This window comes from Balaenoptera musculus, chromosome 21, assembly GCF_009873245.2.
Source record: "Balaenoptera musculus isolate JJ_BM4_2016_0621 chromosome 21, mBalMus1.pri.v3, whole genome shotgun sequence".
Lineage (NCBI taxonomy): Eukaryota > Metazoa > Chordata > Mammalia > Artiodactyla > Balaenopteridae > Balaenoptera > Balaenoptera musculus.
In genome coordinates, this window is record NC_045805.1 from 18,179,993 (window position 1) to 18,193,790 (window position 13,798).

Consider the following 13,798-nt stretch of genomic DNA (forward strand, 5'->3'; position numbering starts at 1 on the left):
CTTGGGGTGGTAAAGGACTTTCTGTGATCCCAAATTCAAAAGTCATAAGAGAAAATAATGATAAATCCCATGATATAAAAAACAAAACACAACAAAACAACAAAGAAAACCCCTCTACATGACAAAGCCCATTATAAATAAAGACAAATAACAAATTGGGGGAAAACATCTGAAACATGTCATAGGAAAATGGATAATTTCTCTAATATGTAAAGAATTTCTGCAAATTAATAAAAGACTAACAACCCAATAGCAAAATGGAGAATAGGATAGAATACACAGGTTCAAGGAAAGGAAAAAAAATCTCTAAATCATAGGAAAAAATTGTCAACTTCACTGTAAGATAAATACAAATAAAGTTATACTAACACATTTTCCGCTTATAAATTAGCAAAGATCCATTTTGATAATTTACTATGTCAGCAAAGGGAATAAGCATTGCGTACAGGAGTAGAAATTGGTACAACTTAACTCTGTAGGGCAATCCTGCAGTATTAGTCAAAATTACATATATGTATACCACTTTGAGAATGTATCTAACAAATAAACTTACACTTGGGTAAAATATTACTTTTAATGTTATTCACTGCATCACTGAGGGCAAAGAAGGATGGGTCTTTTAGGAAAGATTGGAAACAACAAAAATGTCCATTAATAGGAGTTTTGTTAAGTTATGCTATATCCATAAAACAAGTACTTTGTGGTCATAAAGAAGAATGAGGAAGTGCTTTAGCAACCAACATGGAAAGCTCTCTGAACCATACCATTTAGTGAGGGAAAAAAGAAAAAAAAGGGCAAGGGAATAGTTTGCTACCACTTGTGTGAAAAAAGAGGTAATAAAATACTATGTGTACATATTTCCTTGTATATGCATAAAATATCTCAGGAATTCTATACATATGCACCCAAATGAAAAACTTTGGATACCAATAAGAAGAAAAAGTAAACCGCAAGGGAAAAAGTGGAAGGAGACTTTTCGCCCCATACCCTTTTATAGTTTTAAAATTTTAGAGCCAAGTGAATATATGATTGAAAAAATTAAGTTTAAAAAAGTTCTCTAAAAAGCTTGTTTATTTCAAAGTATGGCTCACCTTTATCTTAAAGGTTTACTTTTATGTAAAGGTATATTATTAACAGGTATGTAAATATAACATAAGTTATTTAGAAAGAATATGTTCAATGTGAGGGAATATTTGTACTATCCTTGAAATAAAGTCTTAATAGTTCCGAACCAATCTGCTTTATTTTAATCTCAGTAGCAGGTACAACCTATAAAATAATCTAAGAAGTGTATCAAACTTGCTTTTTAACAATGTGTACTGTATCACAGTTGTTAGCTTATATCTTCAAATAAGGTGAATGAGATATATTTAACTCTTTCCTGACAGAAGATAGGAAATCCAGTTTTTAGATAAAGAATATCAGCGAGACTTATGACTCCAGGACAAAGACACAGGAGGGCAAAGATGATGGCTGGGGCTGATATACCCAATGAATGGGATAATCTAGCCTAAGCAGATTTCCAGGCAGTGTTAAAGATGCCACCTGACTTCTGAACAAGAAAAAGTTCTTGGAAATTAAGTAGAAGAACTGGGTAATTAAGCCAAGAGATATTACAGGAAGAGGAAGTAAAGACTGTAAGAAGTTGTATCATCATGCAATTTCAGAATATCTGAGATAAAAAGTTACAAAGGATCAGGGACTTCCCTGGTGGCGCAGTGGTTAAGAATCTGCCTGCCAATGCAGACAGGGGACACGGGTATACAAGCCCTGGTCTGGGAAGATCCCACATGCCGTGGAGCAACTAAGCCCGTGCTCCACAACTACTGAGCCTGCACTCTAGAGCCCGTGAGCCACAACTACTGAGCCCATGAGCCTAGAGCCCGTGCTCCGCAACAAGAGAAGCCAATGCAATGAGAAACCCGCACACTGCAACGAAGAGTAACCCTCGCTTGCTGCAACTAGAGAAAACCCACGCGCAGCAATGAAGACCCAACACAGCCAAAAATAAATAAATAAATAAAATAAATTAAAAAAACAAAAAAAGGTTACAAAGGATCAGAAATCAAAATGGCACTGGACATCTTGGCAACAGAAGCCTATATATAGACAACAGAGGAATGCCTTCAAAATTCTCAGTGGAAAACCACTTCAACATAGAATTTGAACTCTACCAACTTTTAAGTGTGAGGGTATATTAAAGACATTTGCAAGTAAAAAAAAAAAAAAAAAGAAGAAAAGAAGTCTCAAAATTATTCTTCCAAGCATCTTGTGGCATACTGTATTTTCCAAAAATGGCCACAGCACTATTTCCGGTCCCATATACTCTTCTAGAACCTTGCCACTCCACCATAAAGAGGAAGAGCCTATTTTCTTCCCCTTGAATCTGATCAGGACTTCTTGATTGCCTCAACAAACTGAATGAAGCAGAAGCAGAATGAAGCAGAACAAACTGCATGACTTCAGTAGCTATGTCAGAGAAGGCGAATATGACTTTCTCATAACTCGTTCGGGATGTTCACCCCAGGAGCCCAGCCGTTATGATGTGAGGAAGCCCAGGCTGCATCTAGGTATTCTAGTTGACCTCCGCAGGTAAGGCCTCTGATGAGAGCCCGCTGATGATGAGTAGAGCAGACAAGAGCTCTCCCTGATGAACCCTTCCTGAACTGAAGATCAGTGAGCAAAATCAGTGTGTTCATTGTTTTAAGCCACGCCAGCTGATGCAAAAGGTGGAGCACAAACAAGCTCTCTCTATTAGTCCCTAACCAAACGGCAGATTCACAAGGAAAATAAATGTTGTCATTATTTTAACCACAAGTTTTAGGATAATTTGTCATTCATCCTTAGTAACTGGAACATGCCGTTACTTAGGAAGCTATAGGGAGGCAGTAATGCAAGAAACTAGGAAATAGCCTGAGAAAGAAAAAAACATAGGATGCAGGAAGAGGAGAATCCAACACAGGAGAGTGGGAAAGGGAAATCCCAGGATGACAGCTTTATAGCAGTTGTAGAGTAACTAATTCAGAATGGAGGGGGAAAATGAAGCAATGTTTGCAAAGAGAAAATACCGGAACCTAGAGATTACCTGACAGGTTTGATGATGTGAAAAAATGATTTGAAAGGTATTTTTCAGAGCTGCTAAAAGATGTGGAAAATTAAAAAGATCAAAGAAAATAAAACCAATGGAAAAATCGAAGTAATTAACTCCAGAGAAAAGCAAAAAGTTATACCATCAGGGAAATATAATCATTATAAAGTACTAGGCTCAGCAGCAAGGAATATTTAGAGAGTCAATGTAATGAAAGTACCAAACATGAGTTTAAGTAAAAATCAAAAATTTCTCAGAGGATGAGGGAAAAGGAAGGTTTGTGAAAGATAAGTAAAATCCTCATCAATCCATAATAGGAAGTCAATAGATAGTATCGAAACTGAAAGAATCAAGAGATAGCAGTATGTATATATTATTCAGAAAGATGAAGGTAAATATTAGAGAAGCAGCTTAAAATAGAAAAACACAGTTGCCTCTGAAAAGTATGAATGTATCTGTGTGTGAAGGTGGGGATGTGGAAAGCAGAGGATTGCCTTTTAACATTATTTGAATTTTTAAACTATATTTTGATTACTTAGATCAAAAGTAAATAAATGTATATACAAACTCTTTCGATATAAATATACTTACTACGGGAAAGCTGTTGAAGCAGGAGCTAAAGCTGGAGGATTCTTCCAAAACTCATCCAACAGACTCTGAATAATTTTCCCAAGATCTGAGTGCATTGTAAACTAAAAGTAACAGTAATACACGGTGATCAAATTCATCTTCAGAAAAAGATTATAAAGTCTCATTAGGATAATTTAACTGTAAAACTCAATCTTAAATCCACTTTTGCAAGTCAAGAATTAAATGAAAAGCAAAGGATATTATGTCAATTGAACATATCAGCAATCCACAACTTACAATATTTTCTTACAGAATCAATACCACAAATGAGGTTAAAAGTTTAGTCAATAATGGAGCTGAAATATTTCCACATTTCACTATTGACAATAATTTGAAGGTTCAAAGGTAAATACTGAGTACATTTAAGTTACAGTCCTTCACATTAATCAATCATATATATACATATATATATATATCCTAAGAAATTTAAGGCATATTTGAATTTTATCCCTTCCTAACCACTATAAAAGATCTACTATGAACCAAAGTTCTTAACATCAACAGGTCCTCACCACTGAAAAACAAATAACCTTCAAATCAGGATTATCTATTAAATACAGTGAACATTTTTGAAATAAATTATATCATATACATACATTGTTTACTAATGGAGAGGTAACATACACTCCTTGTTTATCCACTAAGTGATGTCGTATTGGTGGATAAACACTGATCACTGGTTTTTCCTGAGGAAATTGTGGAGGAAGCAATCTGGTAAAGGTAGAACAGATTAAAAAACAAAAACAAAGACAACAAATGTGATATTATACAGTCATAATCCTAAAACAAAATTACTTAAAAGCAAATAAAATTTTCATACTTTCATTTGGATTACTCAGTAATTAGTGCTCTACTATGGTTGTTGAGTTGATCGAAAGTATACAAAAAGATACACTTTGGCAACAAGACTATAAAGTAATTCAGTATAGTAAAACCTTCTTAATGTGGAATAAGGATACCGTGAATTATAGACTATTCTTCACACCATGCCTATTAATTGCTTTCAAACACAATATACCAAGCTATCCAAAATCTCAGCTAAAATTAGACCAGGCATTTTTATCAGGTGAACCCTAATTTAACCCAGTCTGGCTATTTAGTGGACCACAGGTTCTGGCCATATACTTTTCTTATGGCTTTCCTACTTTTGAAATACTGCCAAGAATTATTTCATTATATACTGAATTTTTTAAAGAGTTAAGTGGATAAAATGGGAAGCGCTAGGATTGGAACAGTGTAGCTGTCATCATGCCTTGGTTCTATAGGGCTCTCTTCTAAATGTCTCAATTAACACATCTTTCCCAACTTTGAGGTCAATCACATGGTTTCAAGTAAATAACAGTAAATTCTCAATACAAAAAATAAAAAGAGTAAAAATCTTAACCTTTTTTGAACTACTACAAATTTAAAAGAATTTTTAAAAAGTCTTTAAAAATGAGAGTTTACTGGACATGGAACCCTGTTTTCCAAATCTCTAAAACTCAGACAAGTATGTCCCTTTAAATTGCCACTCTGTTCCCCTTCTGGCTCAGAAAACTATTTGTTGGCAACATTGTCAAGAAGAAAACTGGGTCCTTGTCGGCTTCTCCTACCTAGCTCTACCTAAGGCATGTGATGAGAGATAAAACTACTTCATTTATATGGTTAAAGATGTTAAACTAGTTTGGTAAAAAAAGGGCAATGAATGGCCTTTGGACCCCAACCAATCTGGGTTTCTCTCCCCACTACACTATTCACTACCTATTTGTCTGTAATTTGTTCCAATTTGCAGGGCTGCTGTGATGATTCAGAAACTCCCATATATCAAGATAACACAGCATAATGGTTGTCACTGTTATATAGTCATGCTTTAATCCACTCGTTCAACTAGGATTTAACAAGGCCTCCTATGTGCAGGCACCATGCTAGGCAATGAGGATAGGACGATGAACAAGTGTGGTTCCTATCTTCAAGTTAAGCGCCTTTTTACCTCACCCAAACACTCACTCTAGTTGCTAGCCACCTGAGGCAATCTGAGGTAACAACTTAATTCTTTCATGCTGAAGACTAATAACTGCACTTAAGGCTAAATGAGTACTTCAGCAATCACTTTGTCCAACCTTTCCTCTTTATAACTTAATAACCTCACGATTACATTTTCAACTTTCAATTTTTTTTTTCTTTAAAAATAATTAGCAGATCAAATTCAGTCTTGAACTTTCTGGTTGACGTAGTATATGTTGCCGAAAACTAGAGTATTTTCACTTACTTCTGATGTAAAAGTGTCTATATCTCTAATGGTTTTCCACACATGATCCCTTCGAGTGTTTGTCATTATCATTCTTACTCTTTCAGCCTACCTCCAGCTTAGACTTTAGTGCAAAACAACAAAAACGATTACGTCTTTTTATTACATTTCCTCTTTTACAGTTTCTTACAGCAATATCTATTACAATGATGTCTTTAAAATTTTTTTATTTCACAAAATTGTAAGTTTAATAAACTATAGTTACTAGAAAGGGAAATAAATACTAGAAAGGGAATAAATTCACTTTTAAACAGTTTACTTCTAGTAATAGCTAAGAAACAAAATAATAAAAAGATTTTAAAGTCCTATTACATGAAAAAATAGGATACAATTCTACTCACATATTAATGTTAATTGTCAGGTTGTTTACGGTGAATGGCAACCTGTATTCCACATCTTTCTGTATTTCAGCTATACTGCAGGAGAAAATTTGAGAAAAAAAATTTATCTAAAGTTATAAAAACCATTAATGTTAAAAACAAATGTTAAATATTTTTAGAGGCTACTAAAACTACTTTATTTTAATAATAGAATTTAGATGGCCAATATAACTTGCATCTTGAGGGGAAAATGATCATGTTTATCGAATAAGCAGGCAATACTATTCTGAGATATGAGCGGGGTGGTTGCTGAGAGGGGGAATTAGATGGTGAGGTAAAGAGACAAAGAAAAACTCTTGTATTAGTGCTAGATCGATCTACTATCACTTTATCTAATTCATCCTTAGTAGAAGCAATTGTGAGCCCTCTAGTTAAAACAGGTCAGCAAGACATCTGGGTTCTGATTATAATTCTGCTATTGCCCAGCTGTATAGACAGCTGGGGAAGCCTGGGCCTTAAGAGCTTAAACTTAGAAGTCTGGATGAGACGTCTCCTACAGTCTTATGATAGAGACCGCTGGCTGCTTTTCGAAACCAAATACTCCCCTTCTTCCTAAATAAGAGAAGCCTGATTTTATTCTGAGTAGCAATGTTCTAACTTTTCTTGCAGCAAGTTGTTGCTATAGACTTAAGTTCCAGTCAATAAAACATAGAAAAGTTGTGAGGTGGCATTTCCAGGAAAGCATCTTAAAAGGGAACAAAAAAACTGGTATGAGTCCATTTGCCCTTCCAGCCTGGCCCTGACAGCTGAACTTCTAACAGCCATATGGGACCAGGAGTGACCCTGAGAGTGGGAGCCACACACTAGGGCGAGCTCAGCAGGAAGAAGTAGCTTGGGTCCTTGATGGCTATGGAATTGTCAAACTGAATTTCTTGTATGCAGAGAAAAAGAAACTTTTATCACATTTAAGTTACTATTTTGGGAGTCTTTGTTACTAGCAGCTGAATATAAATGCCAACTCGTTTAAGTCCCATATACTTTAACATTCTACATTTAGAATTTTATTTTTAATTGCAGGCATGCAATTATTACAGTTATAATCTACCAACCAAACCTTCTGGGGGATCACTTGGAATGCTAACCAACATTCATAATCTTTCCAAAGGGAAAAATGTTAAGTAGTGTTAATGAGTTAACGCTGAAAGGAAGCCTAATATCCAAACGGACGTGAAACTTTTTCAAGCATAAATACCTTTGAAAGATCTAGCAATTACGTAATTTACTTTTTGTTCTTTTGGTTGCTTCAATTAGTAGCTTTAGAAAACCTCTTATTTTCCTCATTTTCTTTTTTGGACTATGACTTTTTTTTGCCTTCTGATAAAAATCTAGCCTCTCAAATATGTAAATTTTAGGTAACTTGAAAAGTTCAAAAGTGTTGGGATGGAGTTATGGAGAAATCATAGATGTCTCCCCTGACATCCCATGGAATGAGGTTATGACTGAAGAGAAGAAATGGTTGAGAAAAGACTCAAGAAGATATTCAATATTAGGACTAACACAATTTTTATGAAAGTTTCTCTTTGGGGATCAAGTTTGGACTAGGATACCAACAGCCTTCTCAGTTGTATAAACATTATGTAATGAATAAAATGGCTTAAGTTTTTTATTCCTCCTTTTTATCTTAGGACCCTAAGGTGTCCAATGCTTTAAGGGAATACTGATCACAAAAGTATCCACCAGTTCAAAGCCAAGTGGAGCATCTTAGTGAGTAAGAGCACGACCTCTTAAATTAAGGTTCTGGGATCAAATCCTCTACCATTCACTTGTGTGATCATGGACGACTTATTTAATCTGTCTAAGCCTTATCTCTCACACAGTAAATGCGGATGTTAAAAATACCCATCTACCTAAAAGAGCTGTTAGATTAAGTGAGATAATGCATGTAAAGCCCTCCCCACATAATACCATAATAATTGTTCAATATGTTAGCTATTATTAAATAAGCATTTAGAACACACATCTAAATTGGAGCCTGTCTAAATTTGTAATACTAAAGTTTTAACTCATTTTTTCAGACACTGTATTTATATAGAAAATTTTTATAGAAAACAAAGTGAATTTGATTAAATTGATTTTTACTTAAATCATTGGCTAGAAGTGTTCAATTCACTGTTCCCATAATTATGGTCTTGACATTTATTAAAATTTTTGACAAGTTTCCTCCACAAATGAGGTATCAAAAATAACTAAAGGTAAAACAAAAAAAAAACAAAAAAAACCTAAAGGTAATATTTGTAATATATTAATGAGAGCTAAACCATCATTAACAAATTCCAAAACAACAGGTTAATCATGGCAATTGATGGGGTTCAGGACACGCTACCCCTAAATGTGGCACCTTGGCATCTTGAATATTTTAAGCTGAAGGAGTATGAGAAAATAGCAGAAACAGGAAGGTTACGCTGACCTCCTCCCCCCTCACCCTTCTTCCCTGAAACAGGTCATAAAACCTCATTAAGAGGTGCCCTCCCCATGCCAAGAGGAAAGGAGCATCCTTATCTCAGAAGACATAGGGACACCAAGAAGAATCCTAACAAACCGGCCTTGCTATGTCATCATTGTACCCTGCAACCACATGAACCCTGCCCCGTTTCCTACAATTACAGGCATACTTCACTTTATTGTGCTTCATAGATATTGCCTTTTTCTTTTCTTTTTCCTTTTTTTTTTACAAATTGAAGGATGGTGGCAATCCTGCATAGAGCAAGTCTATTGGTGCCATTCTTCCAATAGCATTTGCTCGCTTCATGTTTCTGTGTCACATACTGGTAATTCTTGCAATATTTTAAACCCTCCACCAGCAGAAAGACTGCGACTCGCTGAAGGCTCAGATGACAGCATTTTTTAGCAATAAAGTATTTTTAATTAAAATATATACATTGTTTTTTAGACATAATGCTATTGCACACTTAACAGACTACAGTATAGTGTAAAGATAACTTTTATATGCACTGGGAAACCAAAAAATTCATGTGACATGCTTTACTGCGATATTTGCTTTATTGAGGTGGTCTGTCACTGAACCCGCAATATCTCCAAGACGTGCCTCATACCCCTTAACCCATTGTATTCCTCCACGACTGTCCACTCTTCATCAAACCCAGCATAAAACACTCAGGTCTGTTTCTTTGGGTCTTCATTTCCTTTTGAAGGCCCCCCTGATATGTAAAACTCACATTAATTAAATTTCTATGCTTTTCTCCTGTTAATCTGTCTTTGTCAGTTTAATTTTCAGACCCAGCCAAGGACCCTAAGAGCATCAAGGAAAGCTTTTTCCTCCTCTACACTAGCTGTGTTAGACAAAACGGCAGATATTTGTTCTACTTAATTAAAACAAGAATCATTCCCTGAATCTTTATCACAAATTTATTTTGAATTTTTTGCTATTTTCAAATAACTCTAAAAAAGTTATTCCAAAAATAATTCATTCTCATTTGAAAAAACATTATTTTTCCAAATCAGCAAATGTTATTTTACAATATTTTTAAATGGCTGCATAATGTTCTAGTATATTGTTAAACTACTCCGTACTATTAGGTATTGAAACTGAGCAGAACCCTGTGGGGCTCCTGGGCATGGAAGCCTTTCTGTGTCCACCGTTTCTTGTTTGTAGGGAATAGACTCCAGCCTCCATTACCTTCCCTGAATTCTAAAGGGCAGATATTCGAACAGTTGCTAATCAGGGAAGGGAGGGGATGCAGAGACAAGGGAGGAGACCACCTGAGGCCAAATTAAAGGAGTGCAGGCCCTGAACACACCCTGATCCTTATTAGCAACTCAGCCCTTGAACCATTGCTGTAAAACTCTTCACCAAATCCTCTCAGGTTGGGACACAGTTTCTCAGGGCATGAGCCTGCTGTGTCCCCATTTGCCTGGCAAAGCAATAGAGCTATTCTTTTCTACTTCTTCCAAAACTGCCTCCGAGATTTGATTTGGCACTGGTGCACAGAGGCTGAGTTTTTGGCATCAATATTTAGATTGTTTCCAAGTTTTACTACTATAAACCATACTTTGATAAACATTCTTACAGCCATATAGCCATATCTTTATGCTGGCAGGTAAGTACTTTTTGGATGTAAACACACATACACACACACTTTGAAGTAATACTGTAATCACACCAGAGAAAATTTAAATAGCCTTCCATTAATAATTTTATTTTCTAGGTTCTCTGAGAGCAGTGAATTACTATGGCTTTACTTCAGTGGCTCTGAATCAGTTTGGGACTAAAGAAAGCTGAAACAACAGAAAACTGTCAGAATGTGTGATTAACTGGCATCCACATTTCTTTAATAGTCCCTAAAACTGCAAACAAACAGATCTTGAAATGCAAGAGAGGCACTAGTTATGGTTAAAAGATTCCTTTTATAGAACAATCATTTATCTCCTTACTTTGGATCTTGTGTAAACTTGTATTTTGTACCTAAGACTAGGTTCAACTGAACAGCTACCATATATCCAGCATCTTCCAAGGAAATGGAAATAGTGTGGTCTTTGCTCTGATGGAGCACACAGCACATCAAGTGACTGAAAAAGAGCAATTCAAGATACTGATTTCATGCATCTCCGGCAGGGTTGGGTAGCTCAAGGGAGGGTTTTTAGGTGATCCTTTCCAATAAAGGGTTTAGATGCTTCAAGACAGTAGATGAAGGTTAGACAATTTCTCTTTCCCATCCCATTTTCTCCAGGAAATATCAAAACTGACTTTTAAAAAGCAAATCTGTAACAGTGCTGGAAAGCAAATAGTACCATAAACTGGCAAGAAACTTTGAGGAATCTTAGAAAGATAAAAAAAGATGGGATTAGATTTAAGGAAAAGATCAGCGTTAAAAAAAAAAAGAAAAGAAAATAAATACAGGAACTAATGACGACCCAAAACATAAGACCAGAGCAAAGTAGGAGCAGTCTGAAGGTCCTCCAAGCCCTTGGACCGGAGGGTGGAGGGTGGGGCAGGAGCGCCTCACGTGCGGGGACACGTGGACCAGCAGGAAGCTAGAGCACTCTCCTGGTGCCCTGCTTGTTCCAACCAGCGGGCAGCGGTAACATCTGCCCCCTGAATAACACGGGATGTAGCCTCTAAGGTAGCAGTGCCTTAGGAAACTACTGACTCCCACGAAGCCTCCATTTCCAAAAGACAGCTATCAGCTTGGCCCATAACAAAGCGAGTCATTCTTTTTCACCCATCGCCTGAGGCAGGCTATGAGAAACAGAATTAAGTATCTACAAACAAGTCAACCAGGAATCTCAAATACAGAAAAGGTTTGAACAAAACAAAACCATGCAAGGCATGCACCAAACTCAACAAGTCCCAAACACAAAACTTCAAGGAAACAGAGTTAAATGAGCCAACAGAAGACTCTCAATTTGTATAATATCCTCAGAGGAACAAAAGAAATAGCCCTTGTGTTACCGTGTCCAAGCTCGAACTCCGCACTGCACGACAAGCCAATAAGTTGAGAGACGAGTTGTTGGGGTAAGGAATAGCGACTTCATTTGGAAGGCCAGCAGATCAAGAAGATGGTGCCCCCAAAGAACCATCCTGCCTGAGTTAGAATTCGGGCTTCTTTTATACTAAAAGGGGAGGGAGTAAGGCCAAACATTTCCTGTTTCCGGTCAGCCTCCGGAGGGGATGTGCTACTTTCTTCCTCCCTGCAGCCATTCACAGATGGGCCTGTCAAGATGTTTCCCGTGAGCTAAACAAAGGTATTTCAGCTTAATGCTCCTAACCTGGGAGGCAGGGCGCCCAGAGATGTGCCATTACTTATAATTGCAGTTAATAGGCAACATCCATTTAGTGATTAACTTGTAATAGAATACAAAGGTTCTTCTTATTAACACTTGCATTCACTCACACACTCACTCACACACACACACACACTGGTTGATATGAAAATGAATAATTAAGAAACTGGAAATTTAAAATAAATAGCTAAATAGCTCAAATAGATGGTTCAGTGCTCTGCTTGGAAGACGCTTCATACTGTATCCTTCTCTTGGAGAATACTGACGCACTTTAGCATATTAAAGGCTTTTAGAAATTCTAGAGTACTCGATTTTGTTTTCTATGTCTGTTTGACATGGACCACTTATTTTACAGTATTTGTTGAACAGTGTTCTGTAGAAGACATTGGATCATGACAGAGACGTGCAAAGAGCTATAGGAACACAGAGGAAAGAACCTAACATAAACAGGGATGGGGGTGGTGGGGTATTCGGGGTAAAAAACAGTATCTGAGCTACATTGAAAAGTCAAGTAAGAGTTAACCTCAGGAAAGAGAATCGGGGAAATGAAGTGTACATTCTAGACAGAGGAAACACAATTAGGAAAGCTTCAGTAGGAAATAATAACTCTAAGAGTCTCCGTATCCTTTGCCCTACAGAAACTTTACATTGTGTCTGCAGACACGTTTCCATCAGTCACGTCACCACCTTGTGTGACAACCAGGCTTTAAGCTAAGGAGGCTGGCAAGAGTTAGGAAGCTACTAAAAGGAATAACATGGTCAAATTCAAATTTTAAAAAGATGACTCTGGCACCCATGTGGAAGAAAAAAGTAAGGGAACAAGACTGCAGGCAGAGAGAATAGTTACAGCCCAGGGGCAGCAGGGATGACTAAGTGAGAACAGGATGACCAGGCTTTTGGCGTAGGTGAGCAGGCAGTGGAGACAGCTGGGAAGGAGCTCAGAGGGAGGAGGGGAGGAGGGGAGGAGGAGATGTGGTTGGATTCACCTGGCAATGGAGAAATGATGACCTGGGTGGTAACGTTTTTTAAAAAGCAGGTACGGACTGATATGACTAGAGGGAAAATCACCTAGAGACACAGCCCTTGAGTGTTACGATCTATTTAGGAAAAATTTTAAATGGTAACATGCTTTATTGTGTCATATACTCTGCAATTATAACTTTTAATCACTGGTTAGAGACTATATGATTTAATGTATCAAATTAAAATTCACTTAATTATGGGACCGTTTGATATACATAACTTTTAAGTTCACTATAAGAGTTCAAATTTATAGAGTCAAAATATTGACATTTTGTAGGTTTCTGTAGCTTCAACAGGCTAAGGCACAGCAGATTCTGATAGAATTTTTTATTGCAACAAGTCAAGGTGATTTTCTTCCACAAGAAAACTTTACTCTCAAATACCTTTAAGAGTCAGAAAGGTACATGAATGAAGGCAGTTGCTTGTAGTACAAAAGGGTGTGATTGCGAACTGGTAAAATGGAGAAGGGCGGCCCAGTAAATAGGACAGCTACTCTTAAGCTGAAAGCAAGCACTGTTATGTGGGAACTGTTGCCAGATCTTTCTATTTTAAAAGAAAAGTTGGAGAGGGCAAAGGCTATATGGGAAATCTCTGTACCTGCTGCTCGCTCAACTTTGCTGTGAACCTAAAACTGCTCTAAATAATAAA

General features: G+C 36.8%; 1 protein-coding gene across 1 annotated transcript in view; it reads right to left on the reverse strand.

Moving 5' to 3' along the window:
* VPS37A (VPS37A subunit of ESCRT-I) overlaps positions 1-13,798 on the reverse strand; it is a 38,130-nt gene that overhangs the window by 19,022 nt on the left and 5,310 nt on the right. The window contains exons 2-4 of the mRNA XM_036838551.1: positions 6,347-6,421; positions 4,315-4,429; positions 3,680-3,780 (exon numbers count right to left, since the gene is read on the reverse strand). Coding sequence (XP_036694446.1) covers positions 3,680-3,780; positions 4,315-4,429; positions 6,347-6,421 — 291 coding nt within the window. The remainder of the gene's footprint in view (positions 1-3,679; positions 3,781-4,314; positions 4,430-6,346; positions 6,422-13,798) is intronic.